Below are 19,671 nucleotides of genomic sequence, written 5' to 3' on the forward strand. Positions count from 1 at the left end.
GATATATGTTAAAGTATCAAAATTATAAAAAAAATAAAAAATAAAATCCAAGCTATTTCAATATTTTTCAAAAATAGCATTATTATACAAGCTCACGGTGTGGTACATAGTAGTGCACTGTGAGCTTGTAGATCTGCTATTTTGAATAGCCAACGTATAAATGGATAAAGTGATTAATTGTGGGGACCCCCTGGAATCCCCCGCAAGGACCCCTGGGGGTCCCCTCCCCGGAGCCCACTTTGAACATTTGGATTCATGACATGAATAAAGACATGAAGGAATTAAATGTCTCAAATACACTTAGATTTATGATCATACAACATACATTCAATCGATACATTGAATAAACATTAGCCTTCACTTATTACAGTATTAGGTTCATTTACACACTGAATGAGATAGACGCCAACTTATGCTTGCTTACGTACATGCCCCATGTTCATAGAGTTATTGAATTACTATTGTTACCTTATTGATTGTCGCCCCCTCTCAGTCAGTCTAAGAGTTAACATTTGTTAATGTAACAGCAAAGAATGCCACATTATGTGGGCTGAAAATGTGTGCTTTTCATCCTCCTGTACTGTAAAAAGAATTGTGCTTTTCTGTGCATTAATTTGCACTGAATAAAATGAACTGCAGCACTATGAACTGAACTCATAGCTTGACAGAATGTCATACCATATTAGAAGCTTATTTGAACCAAGACCTAGTATTAAAAAAACAATTGTGCTCCCAAAAATATACTTGCTCTAATGAACATCTTTGGCTTTTCTTCCCCACATTTGGAGATGCTGCTAAAACGTCTCTTTAGCTGTGTAGATCAAGTCCCAGGTTAGAGGAAACAGAAGAGGACTTAGAAATTAGGTTCTTGGCATCCTTCCTGGCAGTGGCTGATGTTGTTGTAATTCCTCGCTCCGTCCACCGGGGGGCAGAAGTGGTTTGTGGAAGACCCTTTTACAGCTATTTTGAGTTCATAGCTGTAAAGGAGCTGTAAAAAAATACAATAGTGGTCTTTTCCTTTGGCACGGTAAGATGAAAGGGTTACAAAGGCACAATGGTACACTAGAATGAACCGACAATAACAAGACAGCTTGAGCAACATTCTATCCAAGCCCTCAGGCTTGGCCAGCTAGGCCCTAGTAACACCAACCACTCAACTCCACATCATTGTACCGACAGTCCCCTGGAGCCTGTTCTGTGTGTCACTAATTAAGTTGATTTAGCCCTTCATTCAAACCAAGGCATCATTGCAGCATAAAGTACGAAATGGAAGTCATGATGAGGATAGATATTGGAAATAAAAACGAAAAAAAAGTCTCTCTTTTCTTTCTCTCTCTCTCTCTCTCTCTCTCTCTCTCTCTGTTTCTCTCTCCCCGTGTGTTGTTCACATGACGGAGCAGCACTGACAGGCCTTGCGTTTGGGAGCAGCTCCTTGCCCCTCGTCCTCCTCCTGGCCGGCGTCCTGCAGGCCCTTCCCTCCCTCCTCCTCCGCCGGGGCTTTCAGTGCGTTCAGAGGGATGTCCTGAAACACTCCTTCGTGGGCGGACGGGTCCTTCAGGCCCTCGCCGTTGGACTGGAGTCCCGGCTCGGAGCCGCCGGCGGGCCCCAAAACCTTCTCCTCGCCGTCATCGGTGATGATGACCCGCTCCACGGTGAGCGCGTCCCCCTGGCCCGGCCTGGCACCCCCCTCCTCCTCCTCTTCCTCTTGGCCGTCCGCGTAGCCCATGAACGTGAGCGTGACGGGCCCGTCCTCCATGCAGTACTCCGCCCCGGTGTACTCCGCGTCGTCCGTCGTTCCCACCATCTCTCTCACGACCACTGCCACGCCGCCGCCGTCTTCCCGTTCCTCCTCGTCCTCGTCCTCCTCCTCGTCGCCTCCATCGGCCCCGGCGCTGTCCAAGCGGCCTCTGTTTTCATTCGCGTCTTCCCGTCGTGGCGGCGGCGTGACGGTGACGTCGTCCAGTAGGACCCTCATCCCCACGCCGTCCAAGGCGCTGAGGATCTGGCCCAGCTCCTCGGCCGAGGGCTGGAGCCCCGCCCCGCCGACGGCGTGGACGCTCTTCCGGCCGTCGTCGAACACCGGCACGGTCATGTCGGCGGCGCCGGGCTCGACCGCCACCGGCGCCACGGAGCGCACCACGGTGACTCCCGTCTTGGGGTCCCTCTCGACCTGGACCGCCACCATGCCCAGCACTGCAACGCAAGAGGAACAGAGATGAAGAGGAGGCTGCTCAATGAACACTGTATCGCCGTGCAACACTGGGGTTATTATTGCAAGAACCCTTCAGGAGATTATGGGTCTTATTTGGCTTTCATACATTTTCAAGCCGAGGCCACAACTCGTATTCTTAAATTAGAGAGCTAAATGTGAGGACACAATCTCTCGAGGCAAAAATGTACATCAATAGATAGATGTAAAGTCATTCATTGTCCAGGATAAGACCTCATTTACCACATGTCCTTATATGTGGCGGGCAAAACTTCTGCCAAAATAGCCAATCTGCAAGCGTGTAGTTCTACGAGCTTGAACCTTGTATTGAGCCCTGGGGGAACCCCGGTCACCTACTGTAAGTAAATAGGGTTTAATAAAGCCATGAATAAAAGTCCTATGAAAGTTAATGCGAGAACGGTGTTCTCTTAGACCTGTCAGTGTGTGTGATGGCTAAGATGCTTGGCGAAGCTACACACAGGCTGAGTGGACACATGTACTTCTCTCTTCCTATACCTTCAAACACAGACGAGGGCTCTCTGTCTCTCGTGTCACTACAGAGCTGCATAGGGAACGCGGTGCATTCTTTCAATGTTTTTCCCTTTCTGCCGCTACTAAGTCTATCGCTTAAGTCCTCCGGTAGACATGAAAAATTAACGGGACAGAAATAACAAAGTGGTCTAAATATAACAGCGCTGGGCGTGCTTCACTCCCACTTCATCGTTAACTCGTACACTGAAGGTAGAACGACCAAGGAGGAATGGGGCATAAAAAAAACCGTTTGAAGGTTAGAAAAAGTACAAAACTAATAATATGCAGTCAGGAAGGACTGCAGACTCACTCCCCATTTTCTGACTCTTCAGACGCCACCTCACCCTCACCCCCTAGCACTGCCTTCTCCTCGTATCCCTCATTTTTTGATAGATGCTCATGCTATACAGATAGAGCATATAGCATATATCGAGCTTGTCGATCTGCTACTTTTCAAATTTTAATCCTGAAAAGTAACTGTTTTGTAACAGACGACATGTTGGTTACTTGTTCACACTGTATTTGTTATTTAGATGTGTTTCGCTTGACTACAAATGTTACTAATGTTATTTAGACATAATGTTGCTTGGAGACAGATGCTAGGTTTGGTGTTTTTCTGGTATAGTTCCTTTGAAGTATTACGATTGTCTTTGCACACTCCAGACTACTATTCTTTTGGTTTACTATGGTTCATGGTGATTTTGATTACTCTGATTTTGCACTTATAAGTCGCTCTGGATAAGAACATCTGCTAAATGCCTAAATGCTTAAATGTGATTGCCAAAACTTTCCCAAAATCAAAGCACACCCTCTCCATGGGTCAATGATAATGGCAATACGCTGGTCTTATATTGAACGTGAAATAACAGGGCCAGTTAATGGTCCACTTATTGCCACAGGGCGGTCTTCCAGAGAAGGTGTTGGGGAAGAAATTATATGGTTGCTTATCTAACCGCTATATTTTACCATCACTCAATTTGTCCTTGAGGCAGAGTATAACTATGATTTCTGCCCTGTGCTCTTGGCAGATCTACCGTACCACTAACCTGAGTGTTATTGTACATGTCATCTACCCATGATATCATGTTACATAAAGCATCACCACCTGAGAATATTGTCTCGGCTACTATGTGTTTTCTGCTGGCTTACCTGATCGGCCATCCTGCCTACTCTCGCGGTACATCCTCTCTGTCGGGTCTTCTTCAGCTGCGGCAATCACTGGAGAGGAAAAGAGTGAGAGATGTAAGCGTACACGCCTAAACTTTAACCATGTGAACCCCATACGGTGGAGTGGAGTCCCCGGCGTTGTGAGCTTGAGTTATTAGTGTATCTCCAAGAGTGTGGAAATGGAACCATAAAAATAGAATATGAATAGACCCCCGTTAAGGGTCTGTAACTCCGGGAGTGACGTTAAAGTAGTGTAATTTACTGTGTACATTTATCCCAGTATACAATAGTAGTGGGCCAGTGAGTGCACAGCAGCATTCAACACTCAGTGCTGCACACACACATTGCATGCAGAATGCCTGTTATGCCATGCCAGTTATGTTAGAACGCTCTCCCCCAGCTGGGTCTCTCATTCTGTACACTATGTTTTCAGCATACTATCCCACAGACGAAGCCTCAGTTACCGTGAAGCACAGTATCGTTTGCAAACATTAGAATGCTAAAACGTTACGTTCTTCATAAGACACACCGACGATGACAAGGCACATACACAGCCACGAGACATCTGATTCGGCTGACTTTGACTCCGTCTTACCTTGTCTCAGGAGGTCCTCGTCAACGCCGGCCTACGGGTGGGGAGGAGAGACAATTTTAGGTGCTCGCCAAAGTCAGAAACATAGCACGGTTAGCCACTCTACGACCTTAAGACTCACCCCCCCACCCACCACTACCGCACAGTAGTGGAAAGTAACTATACGTACATTTACTCAAGTACTGTAATTATATTCAATTCTGAGATATTTCAAAATAGCTGATCTAGAAGCTCACTACGCGTCATTCTGTTGTGTTGCTTGTAGATCTGCTATTTCCGAAAGATCTGTATACATTTTGAAACCTGAAATGGGACTTTCTGCACAATGACTACTTTTACTTTTACTTCGCGTATGGGCACTGATGACGCGGAGGAGGGAACACGCCCCCAGCGTCCCCAGCGGGAATCGAACCCCAGACCTTCTAGTTGTGAGGCGCTGTACTACCGAGTAGTACCGACTGTGCCACCGTGACCCTGTGGTATTGTTACTTGTACTTGAGTTAAAATTGTGAGTACTTCTCCCCCCCCCCCCCCCCACTGCCGTGCCCCCCCCCCCCCCCCCCCTACTATGCAGAGCCCTGCCCAGCTTCACACCCTGCCATAAATATTTCAGACACCATCAGCAAACTCACGGCTCACGGGTCCTTCATTTTACCCATTAGCCATTCCAATCTCGCCACTGCGAGTCAGTCAAAGTGTGAGCTAAATATGGGCTGTGTACAGTGAGAGGAGCATTTGGTGAATGTGAGAGTTCAAGTGGCGTGTACCATGGGCTTAATGCAGTTCACTGCATAGTTACAGTAAAGCTTTGCTCACATGAGGTTAGCTTCTCACTGCCAAAGGCTGCTAAAGGTGGACCAGTCTTCTCTATTGGAAATAGGAATATTTCTATAAGAGTTTGCGTAAATATGATGCATGCATCCTTAATTAATTTTAAAATAGTTCAACTCGCCGATCTACATCGACACGTTGTGAGCTTGTAGATCGGCTATTTGAACTATTTTAAAAGGTTTATAAAAATAGTAAAAAATGGCAAATAAGTTTAGAGATAAGAGGTAAGGGGCCGCTCTACCTCCTGAGCCATTGCCGCTACACACTAACGCACTCACACATGCACACGTGCACGTGCGCGCGCACACACACACACACACACACACACACACACACACACACACACACACACACACACACAGGTGCATGCGTATGTGTGGCTGTGGCTGTAATCATATAGCACTGTAGCACATGTTATGTCCAAAACTGTTGCTGTTCAGGATTCAAATTCAATGGTAGCACAAGTTGCAGATCTACAAGATCAAAATGCGTCGCTTCACACCGTGTTTAAAGCTTGTAGATCTGGTACTTTTGATGCTTTTGTGTGACGCTGTAGTGTGGTCAAGTATGGCGTTAATTTATGGGAAAAAAAACACGCCAAAATTTTGAATATGGAAATTAGACGACAATGGCGATAATTATGTGCATGGTAGCCTGCACATGCATGTGTGATAGCGTGCGTGTGCTTGAGGTACGGTGTGAGAAACACCCAGATGAGTCCCAGAGAGCTGTTTGTATTGCACCAGATTGTGTGTGTGTGTGTGTGTGTGTGTGTGTGTGTGGTGTGTGTGTGTGTGTGTGTGTGTGTGTGTGTGGGTGTGGGTGTGCGTGGGTGTGCGTGGTACCTGATAGTGGTTGTGTGTGCAGCTGAATGGATGTGTGTTCTCGTCGGGAGGGGCTGTGCTCTCGTGTTCTCTGACATCTGCTGTCTCTGCTCGCTCCTTGGGCGTCTGCTGGCACTCGCTTGCCTCTCTGATACGCACATACAGTAGCATGCGCACACACACACACACACACACACACAAATAAATGTACACACGAGAGTGAGAAAGGGGACACATGACATGGTACCATAACTTGTAGAAATCTATAACATTGAACAACGAACCATAGATCTGGGTCTAAAGCCTGGTGACCACGTTGCTTGCCGACAAGAGCTGATCTTGTCGGCAAGCGACACCGCCGTGCGGCGAAGTGTTTAAGTTTCTTCCAAAGCCGTGAGGATTATGTAAGCGTGCGGCAAATATAGCACACGGCATCAAATGATGGTTGGTCTATTCAGCGCCCAGCGTGCGTCCTCAAATACTTTCCACTACTAGTATACAGAGTTCAGTGTGTAGAGAAGAGACACACTGCAACGTGTGCTTTCACTCTGTACCAGTATCACACCTGAACATTTCTCATTTGTCTGCGCTGCTATTTAGAAGAGTGGTTCATGTCAAGGACCCCCAAAATTATACCTATTTGCCCGCCGACACCCCTCTCAAAACATTTTGTTCTAGGGACCCCAGAAGCAAAGATGTATAATAACAGATCTACAAGCTCATACTGTAGTTTAAAATATGGTTAAATATGGTTAAAGTGATGCTATAAGTAATTATTCTGGGGACCCTCCCAAGGATACGTTTTATAAATCTGATGAAGAGTAGTGGGATGTCTCACTGTGGTGTGTCCTGTAGTAGAGGATCAGGGGTCTCGGGCCCCTCGGCCACTGCAGACGTGGGGACAGGAGGTGGAGGTGGCTCACTTAACCACTGTTCCCTCAAGCATTTCCTCTGTGTGTGTGTGTGTGAGAGAGAGAGAGAGAGGGGGGGGGGGGGGATTATCTTCTTGAACTAAACGTGTTTGCTGCAGAGCTTATATTCTTATGTTGTAATCCTTAAAGCAGTCACTTTTCTCCTCGGATTTTAACCTGGTTTCCTGTGCTGAAATGTTTTACCATTGAGCTAATTGAGCCTGTCTGCTTGCTCAGATGATACATTTAATCTTGACCATCGGATCAAAATCCCACCTGACACCAGGGTCTCACAATATTTTTTCAAGCGGTATCACCATACATGATATTATCATGATATTTGTCATGTGTTCTTTAACAGAAACTAAAAGAAAAATGAGTAACAGAACATTTTGACCAAAATATTTATTAATTTTTGGCTGACGAAACTCTCATTCTACAGAAGTATAAATTAAGGTATAGAACTGCAAATCATAGAATGTGCATTCACTGTATCACAAAATATACATATTTATAACCATATCACCCACCCCTAGGTCTAGGATTTGTGTTAACATAAGTATAAATAAATGCACTTAATTCTTTTTTTTATAAAAATGTAACTTTTCAGGATTCCAATTCAAAAATAGCAGATCTACAAGCTAAAAACGTGCCGCTCTGTGATGCATTTTGAGCTTGTAGATCTGCTATTTTTTGTTTCCCCCTCACGCATGAGTCCTCCTGTCTCTATGGATAGTGTTCATTCAGCACAGAGGCTGCAGACAGCAGACAGAGCCATGTGTGTCTGCCTGCTGTCTGAGGGTGACGGTGACAAGGTGTCACCTAGCCTCTGTGTCTGAGTCTGAGATGTCCTCTTCCTCCATGGGGAGTGGACAAGGTGTCACCTAGCCTCTGTGTCTGAGTCTGAGATGTCCTTTTCCTCCATGGGGAGTGGACAAGGTGTCACCTAGCCTCTGTGTCTGAGTCTGAGATGTCCTTTTCCTCCATGGGGAGTGGACAAGGTGTCACCTAGCCTCTGAGTCTGAGATGTCCTCTTCCTCCATGGGGAGTGGACAAGGTGTCACCTAGCCTCTGTGTCTGAGTCTGAGATGTCCTCTTCCTCCACGGGGAGTGGACAAGGTGTCACCTAGCCTCTGAGTCTGAGATGTCCTCTTCCTCCATGGGGAGTGGACAAGGTGTCACCTAGCCTCTGAGTCTGAGATGTCCTCTTCCTCCATGGGGAGTGGACAGTGACAAGGTGTCACCTAGCCTCTGAGTCTGAGATGTCCTCTTCCTCCATGGGGAGTGGACAGTGACAAGGTGTCACCTAGCCTCTGAGTCTGAGATGTCCTCTTCCTCCATGGGGAGTGGACAGTGACAAGGTGTCACCTAGCCTCTGAGTCTGAGATGTCCTCTTCCTCCATGGGGAGTGGACAGTGACAAGGTGTCACCTAGCCTCTGAGTCTGAGATGTCCTCTTCCTCCATGGGGAGTGGACAGTGACAAGGTGTCACCTAGCCTCTGTGTCTGAGTCTGAGATGTCCTTTTCCTCCATGGGGAGTGGACAGTGACAAGGTGTCACCTAGCCTCTGTGTCTGAGTCTGAGATGTCCTTTTCCTCCATGGGGAGTGGACAGTGACAAGGTGTCACCTAGCCTCTGTGTCTGAGTCTGAGATGTCCTTTTCCTCCATGGGGAGTGGACAGTGACAAGGTGTCACCTAGCCTCTGTGTCTGAGATGTCCTCTTCCTCCACGGGGAGTGGACAAGGTGTCACCTAGCCTCTGAGTCTGAGATGTCCTCTTCCTCCACGGGGAGTGGACAAGGTGTCACCTAGCCTCTGAGTCTGAGATGTCCTCTTCCTCCATGGGGAGTGGACAAGGTGTCACCTAGCCTCTGAGTCTGAGATGTCCTCTTCCTCCATGGGGAGTGGACAAGGTGTCACCTAGCCTCTGAGTCTGAGATGTCCTCTTCCTCCATGGGGAGTGGACAAGGTGTCACCTAGCCTCTGAGTCTGAGATGTCCTCTTCCTCCTGGTGGACCTTTGATATTGTTGCAGTCGGACAGAAACCTCTTATCCCAATATTCTAACTTTTTGTGGGGGTTTTTCCCCGTAAAATTATCCCCTACTTCATTACAATACGGCATCACACAAAAGCATCAAAGAGCTTGTGGATCTGCTACTTTTGATGACAGAGACGATGTGTCATGTATGCACGTCGCAAGGACACAGCGTGAGCTGAGCCCATGGGGTCTATTTGCAGACGTTTTTCAAAGCACGGCTCAAGAGGGTGATGCAATTCCGTGGTAACGGGACGAGCCTGGGATTGATGGGGGAAGACTGTAAAAAGTGAAGATGTTCAACAATATGGACTGTGGTTGTTCTGGTCAGCTCCCAGTGACCAACAGCAGAAGACTGTGGTTGTACTGGTCAGCTCCCAGTGACCAACAGTAGAAGCCAGTGGTACTGGTCAGCTCCCAGTGACCAACAGTAGAAGACTGTGGTTGTACTGGTCAGCTCCCAGTGACCAACAGTAGAAGCCAGTGGTACTGGTCAGCTCCCAGTGACCAACAGTAGAAGACTGTGGTTGTACTGGTCAGCTCCCAGTGACCAACAGCAGAAGCCAGTGGTACTAGTCAGCTCCCAGTGACCAACAGTAGAAGACTGTGGTTGTACTGGTCAGCTCCCAGTGACCAACAGTAGAAGCCAGTGGTACTGGTCAGCTCCCAGTGACCAACAGTAGAAGACTGTGGTTGTTCTGGTCAGCTCCCAGTGACCAACAGTAGAAGACTGTGGTTGTACTGGTCAGCTCCCAGTGACCAACAGTAGAAGACTGTGGTTGTACTGGTCAGCTCCCAGTGACCAACAGTAGAAGCCAGTGGTACTGGTCAGCTCCCACTGGCCAACAGTAGAAGACTGTGGTTGTACTGGACGCTAATATTCAATTCGTAGGCGGCAAGACACTGTGTTTGTGTGCGTGTGCGTGTGCGCACGTGCGTGCGTGTCACAGCCGCGCCACTAGCGTGATCCTTGACACGCCAGTTTTCCAGGTACAGGCGCCCCCCTTCTCTCTCCACAGAGAGCCAATCTGTGACTAATCAGAATATTAGAGCAGAGGTGACATTCAGGTGAGTGATTTGGCACACAGCCTGACGGTGAATAAAATGCCTCAGGCTTGTAGTAGTGTTACGCATCATTTGTGTGGGCAACGGACGGTGGAAATATAATGCCTGCTTGGTTTATAGATGGATGGTTGTTTGTACTGTAGTCTCAGGGTAGTGTGTGTGCCCCCCGGACAGGACTAGAAAGGGTAATGGGGCATGTAAGGGACCACAGAGAATGCTGAGCCACTGGACTGTATGAAAAACTTATTTTCTATCTGTCCTAGCTGTCCTTCTTCTTGGCATATCTCTCTCGCTGCGCCCCCGTATCTCCATCTCTCCAACCGGTGTGTCACATCGTCTCTGTCGGGTGGAAACCTTGTATGTTACTTTTCAGGATTCTAACTTAAGTAGCAAAAGTAGCAAGCGTTTTGAGCTTGCGGACCTGCTACTTTTGGGGCATCAATTTACGAAAAAAAAACACTAACTGCCTTCACAGCTAGGATTTATAATCCGCTGTCCGTTTATTATAAGCTACTCTGGTATTTTTTTTAATTAAAAACTTTTTCTCAAGATTTATTTTTGAAAACAGCAGATCTACAAGCTCACACGTAGATTGGCTATTCTCAAATAGCCAGTGCATATACAGTAGGTTTAAATTGTGGCCTATAGTTGCTACTTTTGGCTTGTTTTCATAGACCTGGTTGATTATTTATCTCGCAAAGTCTGGCAACACTGCACTCCACTGATGCAGAGGGCTGCGCCGTGGAATGAGTGAAGTAACACATTTCTAATCACTGACGAACACAACAGGCTTGATGCAGTAATTGAGAACAGCTGGGCTGAGCTGTAGACACTAGACCTATCACAATAAATGGAGTTAAAAGGCTCAGTGACTCCACCCAGGTTATTTAACCCAGTGGTTCCAAAACTTCTCAGGTTCAAACCCAAAAGAGAGATTTAGACGTTTGCGCCGGAAATCGCGAGCTTATCAGCTATTTTCACTACTTCTTAATTATTATTTGTGTTTGTTTTAAAATGTATACAATTATTATTATTATTTTTAATCTTTTGAAATGTTCTAAATATCCCAACCCACTATTTGGGAACCACTGATTTAACCCATTAAGACCTGAGGCTGATTCTACAAATGCCTTCTAAATTCTCACACTTGTGTCATTGACCCCCAAAATTATAAAAATTATATGACCCCCCCCCCCATCTGAAAATGTTTTGTGCCAGTGCTATATTTGAGAACCACGGTTACTTCTAATCTAAACCACTGTTCTCAAGGCCCTCATTTATCAATGGAGTGTAAGTTCTGCCTTAAATTCGAGCGTGGGTTTTGGCGTGCGCACATGTCAGCACGGCATTTATAAAGTGATCGTAAATAGCTGATCCTGCCGTAAATTTGGTGAATAAGCTCCTAACGCCTATGCCATTACAAATAGGCATGCTATGCTCGTCATTGTCACTTTTTGGAAATAAAATAGGGGTGCACGTCCATTTATGCCAAAATAATAATGTTATATTATCACAGGGATATTATAGGCGTCTGATGTCACGCTGCTCTCCCGTGGTCAAAATAATCTTGCACATATGTGCTCGCATATGTTTTAACAGAGCCAATAAAGCACTGTTTGATTAAGCATCTAAACTAGTAGCCTAAATTGTGTTTAGATGCCTTTCAACTGGTCAGACAATGCTTCTCCGCTTGTCTATATACGACAGAAAATTGGTGCAGACAAAGCCAACGAATGCTCCCGACCTAACGTGAGTTTTGGCGTAGGGTACGTCCAAGTTCAAAGTCAAACTGGAATGATAAATGCCGAAAGTGCGGTGATCTTACGCGTACACCGCGTTGATAAATAAGGGCCTAAGAGTTTTCTGAGTTTTTCTCTAACCACTTAGAACAGAGTAGCTATAGCTAACTCCACCCCCTCACCCCTCTCTAACCAATTAGAACAGAGTAGCTATAGCTGACTCCACCCCTCACCCCTCTCTAACCACTTAGAACAGAGTAGCTATAGCTGACTCCACCCCTCACCCCTCTCTAACCACTTAGAACAGAGTAGCTATAGCTGACTCCACCCCTCACCCCTTTCTAACCAATTAGACCAGAGTAGCTATAGCTGACTCCACCCCTCACCCCTCTCTAACCAATTACAACAGAACAAGCCTGCACGCCCCCCCAGAAGGGTCTATAATGTAAACACAGAAACCAGAGCTTTGTTTACAAATTAATTTAAACTATTTAATGATTCATGATACATGGGTATCTGTTATAATGATGAGAAGGTTCTTGAATCTTGAACATTCAAACTTTGTTTCTGTGAAAACAAATGTTAGGGTGCATTCACACCAAACTATGATTCAGCCTATGAGGGTGTGAGTGTGATCACATCTTTTTTTTAAACATTACACTTGGAGATGAAGAGGCACAATTAAGCAAACATTGAACTAATTTGTGCATGTGAGTAAAAAAAAAAAAAACGTTGCTCTGGTTTCCTGCCTCAGAGGAACCGAAAGTGCAGATGTCTAATTTTCATTACATCATTTACATCTGTTAGTGGAAACTGCACTGACATTTCAACTGCCCCTCCTCTGGCACCTACACTATCCTATACTACAACACACATAGTTGCTAGGGCTGTCACCATTATGACATGCCAATCGCCATACAAATCATTGACAGTGTGGCTTTTAGGCTTTGTGGGGAAAAAGTTGCACAGGGGCAGATATGACTAAAACTTATAGCCGACAGAAAGAAGTGACTGTCATGACCTATGCAAATAATCAAAATTAAATATTGTAATTTGGCCAAAGTATGACATATAAAGTTTTACTCTTTACTTACTCTACAAATGAGTGAAAATAGCCGATCAACAAGCTCACAATGCGTTGCATTGTGGCGTGTTGAGCTTGTAGATCGTTTTTTTAACGTTTCAAAATGCACAAACCTTTCTCAGCATGGAAGCGATTATGACGATTATGCTAAATTATTGCCATTATCTCAAATAAATAGCGATTAGGCAGTAATGAAGTAATTGTGACAGGCCGAATGGTTTCTAATTATGGTTTTGACCCGTGGTGTGGACAGAATACAGACCTTCTCCTGGGCCAACTTCAACCATTCGTCTTCAGCCTCTCTCTTCTGTCTCTCCTCTTCTTCCAGCTGCCGACGGCGCTCCTATATGGTGAGAGACGGACGGACAAAACTTTGAAATGAGAGACGGCGGAACAAACAGAACTAAAGAAGGCAGGCGTTTTGAAACCGAGAAACCAAAGAAGGTTCCACTTGTGTGTCTTTCACAATGACGTTCGATTAGCTGTCGATTGATGCACTTTATGGAAACGCCAACGTTGTAATTCGCGGTTTTGTCTCTGTGGCCTGTCGTAAAAAAAAAGAAGGAAAAGGCTCTACAGTAAAATTAACTCTGGAAGTTTACAAACGGAACCAAATAGACACGTAAAAGGTCTGTAACTCAGAGAGTATACAAATGTAACCAAACGGACCGTTTGGGTACATTTGTATACTCTCAGAGTTAACCCATTAAAAGCGGGAAAGCATCGGTGTCATTTTAGATTCGAGCCATTCGTTATACTTTGGCTATTCAAAAATAGAAGACAAGCTCAACTGCAATATTTTATAACTCAAATCTCTGCTTCTGGGGGTCCCCGGTTTGAGATGGGGGTCCGCCGCTAAATACATATAATTTGGCGGGTCCTTGACATGTAAAAGTGTGAGAACCACTGACATAGAAACGTAGGTTTTTCAGAAAACTAAGGATTTAGAAGACATGGAGAATCTGCCTCGGGTCTTAATGGGCTGAAGGTTCAGTCAAAGTGCAGCAGTGGTGTCTTGGAGGGGATAAACTGTCACCACTTTATCTTTACTGTACGGCATTCAAGGGTCGTCCCCCCCACCCCCGCACGCAGTCAAATCCTCCCTTGTCTCCTTGGCTTCAGTCACGCTGTAACACTTGTGACTTTATGCATTTCAATCATTAATCACCGTTACGTTCTCGGCCGCAATCTGCCTGATCCGTTTCATGCAGCCCACATTTAAACTCGATGCATGAAAGGCACAGGCTGTTCTCTGTTTATCATGTGAGCAAATCACTCCCGCCGCGGCCGCTTATCTCTCTGACTTGACATTACACCGCAGAACCTTTTTGACATAATTTACAGAGAGAGATGCAGAGTAGCTTATTCACACAAAACTCCTCAACACAATATACAGTGGCCTGCATGTACTGTTCCTACTGTATAACAACATATCTTGTATCTCTTGTATCTCTTTTACTAGACTCTACTCAAATATAGATTGACTTCACATGATCTATGTTCACCTCTTTCACATCAATATCACTACTCACCCCTCGGGAAAGTCCTTTCCGTATAAGACACCTTTCAACAGCACAAACTTTGTGGAGCTTTGGATTGTATATTTCAAATTTAAGACGGCTTATAAGTATTGAACGAGCGGTTGGGTCCGACGTCACTTGGCTCAACAGGAGATCCGATGCTGTGTGGGCCAACTGTTACTGCATCGGACTACGCCGAGTGTTTTCAAGATGAGCTCAGAACAGCTGTGGGAGGACGGGTTCCACCCACTTTTAAATAGAACTCTTTGGTTAACACCCCTCGGCAGTCACTGGTCCCTCAAGTCAAGGACTTCCTCTCAGTGAAAAGCGGTGAGATAGAGAGACAGGAAACAGACGCACAGGGTTGATAAAATGTACAGTAACAGATAGGTGGCCGCTACTGTAGGTCAAGGGTTAAAATCATATTTGATCTGGGGACCCCCGCCCTGACAAGCACTTGGAATTGAAGCCATTACATTTAGTTTGCCTCGGTTCCACAGATATATTGTTAGTTAGTAATTAGTAAAATCATAAATAATGCAGATAACCTGTATACACCTACAGTGTATACTGTAGCAAAAATAGCAGAGGATATGAAAACAGAGCCATCCAACCCTGCCTATTAGAGCTCATGTTCCAGTCTCCAGTGGTGTACTGTAAAGTAACAGAGTGCATGTACTCAAGTAGGCTACTGTACACATTTGAGGAATTTTAATTATTTCCAATCTACAGTACTTTTACTTCTACTCCATTACATCTCAGAGACAAATATTGTACTATTTACTCCACTACAATTTTTGAATAAGTATGTAGTATTATTATCCCTATATACATCGGCTATACTACGGCTATATACTTCGGGTATTTGAAAATAACCGATCTACGAGCTTGTAGATCTGCTATTTCTAAAATATTCGTAGACATTTTGAACACACATTTAGTACTTTTACTTTTGGTACTTTAAGTACATTTTGATGCCAATAGACTTTTGTACTTTTACTAAAGTTTAAAAACCAGACTTTTACTTGTAACAGAGTATTTCTGCATTGCAGTATTGATACTTTTACTTAAGTAAAACATTTGAGGTACTTTCCCCACCAGTACCAGTCACAACAATAACAGAACAGTCTCCTGTGTGTCTGTTGAAGTTGTGATATAAACCTTGCCCTGGAGATGTCACTGGGGTCAAATCTGTGTTTGTAAAAAACTACAACCATTACCAAACCAATCTTTGTACAGTAGGTTGATGTAATAATGCATCATGCATCATGGGAAATGTAGGAACACTGAGAAAGGTCCAATTGATTTGCAAGCAACTTTTTGTTGTTTGTTTTTGGGCTTTTTATGCCTTTATTGATAGTTAACAGTAGATAGACATGCAGGAAAGGGGGAGAGAGATGGGGAGTGACACGCGGCAAAGGCCGTCGGGCTCGGGAGTCGGACCCGCAGCACGCTGTCCGGCTGGTTTGGCAGCCTAGGTGACCAGACGGTTGAGCTAACCGTCCGGGCCACTTTGCAAGCAACTTTACAGAAAAACAAGCCCAAAGGCACTTATAATAACTAGACATGGCAACACAGTCGCTTTCACAACGTGGGGGCGGTCGCCGGTCACTCGCTCCCTACTAGCTACTTGTCTTTTCACAGCTCACTGGTGATGGGCCCAGGAAGACAAAACCAGGGTGGAGATGTTTGTCTTTTCACAGCTCACTGGTGATGGGCCCAGGAAGACAAAACCAGCTCACTGGTGATGGGCCCAGGAAGACAAAACCAGGGTGGAGATGTTTGTCACCGTTGTTGTCGAGCAAATCTCTTATCTCCATGTTCTAACTTTTTGTGCATTTTTTTAAAATCACACTACAGAGTCACACAAATTACAGCACCAGTAGCAGATCGATGCTTGTTGTGGATCTGCTACTTTTGGTACTTTGGAATTTGACTCCTAAAAAGTAACCGTTTTTAGACATGCATGGTTTCCACCCGACAGAATGAATGACCACGGACTGAGTAGATCAGCAGAGCCAGAGCCAACTCTGACGTAAATCTCTTGATGGCGTGTTAGGGGGGCAGATGACGCACAGGGTAAAAGTTCAAGAGAGCTCAAAAAAGCAAGGTGCATTCAAAAGTGACAAAGACACCAAATGTATGTTCAGGTTGTGTTTAAATCCTCTCTTTTTATTCTAGGAGACTGTATTCACGCAGTTTTCTAAACTGCCATGTGTGAGTATGAATAAACATTTTCGCCAATGAGCTAATACAGCCGGCCTGCTGGTTCAGGGGATGAATTCAATCTTGACCATGCATGGGGTCAAACCAGAAACGGGATCATGTCTCACCTAAACACATCTAAATGTCTCCGTAGAAGACAGTAGAATAAACATAATACTCTACCATACAGATTGTAAAACAGTACATTTTATTCATTACAAAAAAGTTATAAGGTGCTACATTAACCTAACCCTAAGGTGGAGAAGTTGAAGAAAGGACTCACCTCTATGGCCTGTAGTCGCTGGTGGTATTTCTCCACATCGTCCATGGTGACAGTCTGTAAACAAAGAGAATATAGTTTGATAATGTATGCACATTTAAGCATTGTTTTTGTACCACTTTGAGCACTATACTGTATACTTCATTGTATGACTGATAGCGTTGTGAGCTTATAGATCTGCTATTTTCATCCCCTTGTTTTCTTGCCAAAAAGAGGGACACAAGGGTTAATGTGATTAACAATTAGCAATACTATCGAACATGAATTCAGTGTCAAACATAGTATATTTCCCAAAAGGAAATGCATGTATTTAATTCAGTCTGACCAGACACTAAGGGATAAATCATAAATTAATTCATGAACACCAGATCCAGGCATAGTTACCCTCTTGATTCCCTCAGCAGTGTACTGTATATGTTTGGTCAAAACATTGAGTGTTACATCTCCACTAAAATAGGCTGCAGGTACCAACTATTAACGTGATCATTTTTCACGCAGTTCTGTTACAATGATCCAAATTGCTTGTATTGTTCCATATAGGCTATATAGTATACTAACCTTCTATCTTTCTGCTGGAACGTGCATATTTCACTGTTATAATTGAATGTGTTTTCAGTTTCAATCTCAACAGACACAATCTACACACACTGTTGTCTGTATCTCCCTCTCTCTAGTTTCAGTATGCTGACTGCCCTAAGTTGTGAGCTTCTAGATCTGCTATTTTCACTAACTTATTATGTATGGCATCATTTGATTACATTTTTCTATTTACAAAATTCTTGAAATGCCTGATCAATCTTTACATTTAAGGAAAAAAACTAATAAAAAGTGAGAGATACTGTATTTGACTCATGACCCATAAAAATGGGTCCCAAGTCCCCACCCATGATTGTTTGGGTCGGGAACAGTGCTCTAAGCGTCTATACTGTACATCACATAAGCAGTGACTCAACAGGGTAGAAGAGAGAGAGGGAGTGTGTCATATGCTTTCAAGTTGTTGCACTCTGTTGCATACTGTGTCCTACCTAGACGTCAAAACATCACCCACCCCCCCCCCCCCCCCCCCCTCTCTCTCTCTCTCTCACACACACACACACACACACACACACACACACACACACACACAACACATACACATACACGACAGAGGCAGCAAGGAAACAGGCTGCCTGCAAACGGCTGCACCACAGAGCCAAGGTTTCCTCCCACAGAGATACAAACTGTACACATACAGGCCCCTGGAGGCTGGCCTTGGAGACCCTGCACACCTACACACATTCACAGAGTAATTATTGATTGACAGAGCAGTAGAAGCACTCGCCGGAGGAGTGATAGAGAGACACTGTGGCTTACTACAGAGATACAAACACCTGAGGGCTTGCCAACAACGTTGTGCCAAGACGCCTTGCCAAGACGCCTTGCCAAGATGGCATGCGTGATGTGGGCAAGAGAGAGAACAGTGGTGGAAGAAGTACTCACTTTTTTTTACCTGAGTAAAAGTATCAGTACCACAATGTAGAAATAGTCTGTTACAAGTAAAAGTCTGGTATTCAGAGTTCACTTTAGTAAAAGTACAAAGGTATTCATAATCATCAAAATATACTTAAAGTACCACAAGTAAGGCTGCTCATTATGCAGAAGGTCCAATTTCAAAATGAGTACAGTACTTTAGTAAATGTGCGTAAGTTACTTTACAACACACAGGACGACATGTGTGAAGTGGAGAGTGGCAGCGCACGGCGGCGACAGATAGTCAATAAACAATTTGGTTGGCATGAGTGCTTGGCAATTAACAAAGGCCAGGATAAATGTGACCAGATTTGACTGAGAGACTGCCATCGCGCAATTCAAAAATGAGTTAATAGCACAGGCAGACTCTTCACATACTAGAGCATGTCTGAAATAAGTGTCAGAGCTGAAATCGACATGTAAATATGAAATAAATGCTTAAACATGTAGCTAGGTGTAATGTTAGAGACCACAGAAGTGAGCCTTTCAAGCCTGTTTTCTCAACTTGCTGTTTTCTGCGAGACATTACTCTATAAGCCATATCTCCAAAACTGGTGGGTCAAACTGAACAACCAATACGTCAATTTGAAGCTATGATTCCCTGCTTTCATATGACAGTATGGCAGTCTCTCAGTCAAATTTGGTCACAAATGGTCAGGTGAATAGTGTGCATGCCTATAAGCGGTTGACGTGGGCCAAGGAAGACGTGCTTCACTTTTCCACACCAGTGTCGGTGAACATAACAGGATCACACCCACTTTTTGGAACGTCTTACAGGCTAGGTCATCAGTCCCTGCTCAGAGCCCCTGACTCACTGGTTGACCCCCAGGGCCAAGGCCATTTAATTGTGCTAGTCAATAGTTTTCATAGATAATAATACATTAATAATATTACGCTAATGTAATATAGGCTTAGACAACTTAGTATTTGAAACCATGATGAAATCTTGTTTCATTGCAGAAATATTAAAGTGGCAGTGTGCAAGATGTCACTACTGTATATTTTGTAAATTAATGCCCTACTTCATCATACTACAGTGTAATAGAAAAGTAGCAAAAATTGCCGATCTACAGTACAAGCTCAAATTATTTTAGGCTATATTTTCTCACTCGACACGAGTCGACAGTAAACAAACCAATATGCAGTAAAGTGTACTGTGTAGGATATC

The 19,671-nt window shown here is 44.6% G+C and overlaps 1 protein-coding gene and 1 long non-coding RNA gene across 2 annotated transcripts in view; one reads left to right on the forward strand and one right to left on the reverse strand.

Moving 5' to 3' along the window:
- LOC306936005 overlaps positions 1-19,671 on the forward strand; it is a 47,888-nt gene that overhangs the window by 18,046 nt on the left and 10,171 nt on the right. The window lies entirely within an intron of this gene.
- Positions 287-16,329, reverse strand: LOC306936225 (uncharacterized protein; the record flags this gene model as incomplete). Its single annotated transcript, XM_079519718.1, has 8 exons — positions 287-2,193; positions 3,890-3,958; positions 4,503-4,533; positions 6,176-6,302; positions 6,993-7,105; positions 13,252-13,332; positions 14,522-14,683; positions 16,252-16,329. The coding sequence occupies 8 exons, from the start codon at positions 16,327-16,329 to the stop codon at positions 1,385-1,387; spliced, it is 1,470 nt and encodes a 489-aa protein (XP_079375844.1). The 3' UTR covers positions 287-1,384.

Source organism: Electrona antarctica (genome assembly GCF_951216825.1).
Source record: "Electrona antarctica genome assembly, chromosome: 14".
Taxonomy (NCBI): Eukaryota; Metazoa; Chordata; class Actinopteri; order Myctophiformes; family Myctophidae; genus Electrona; species Electrona antarctica.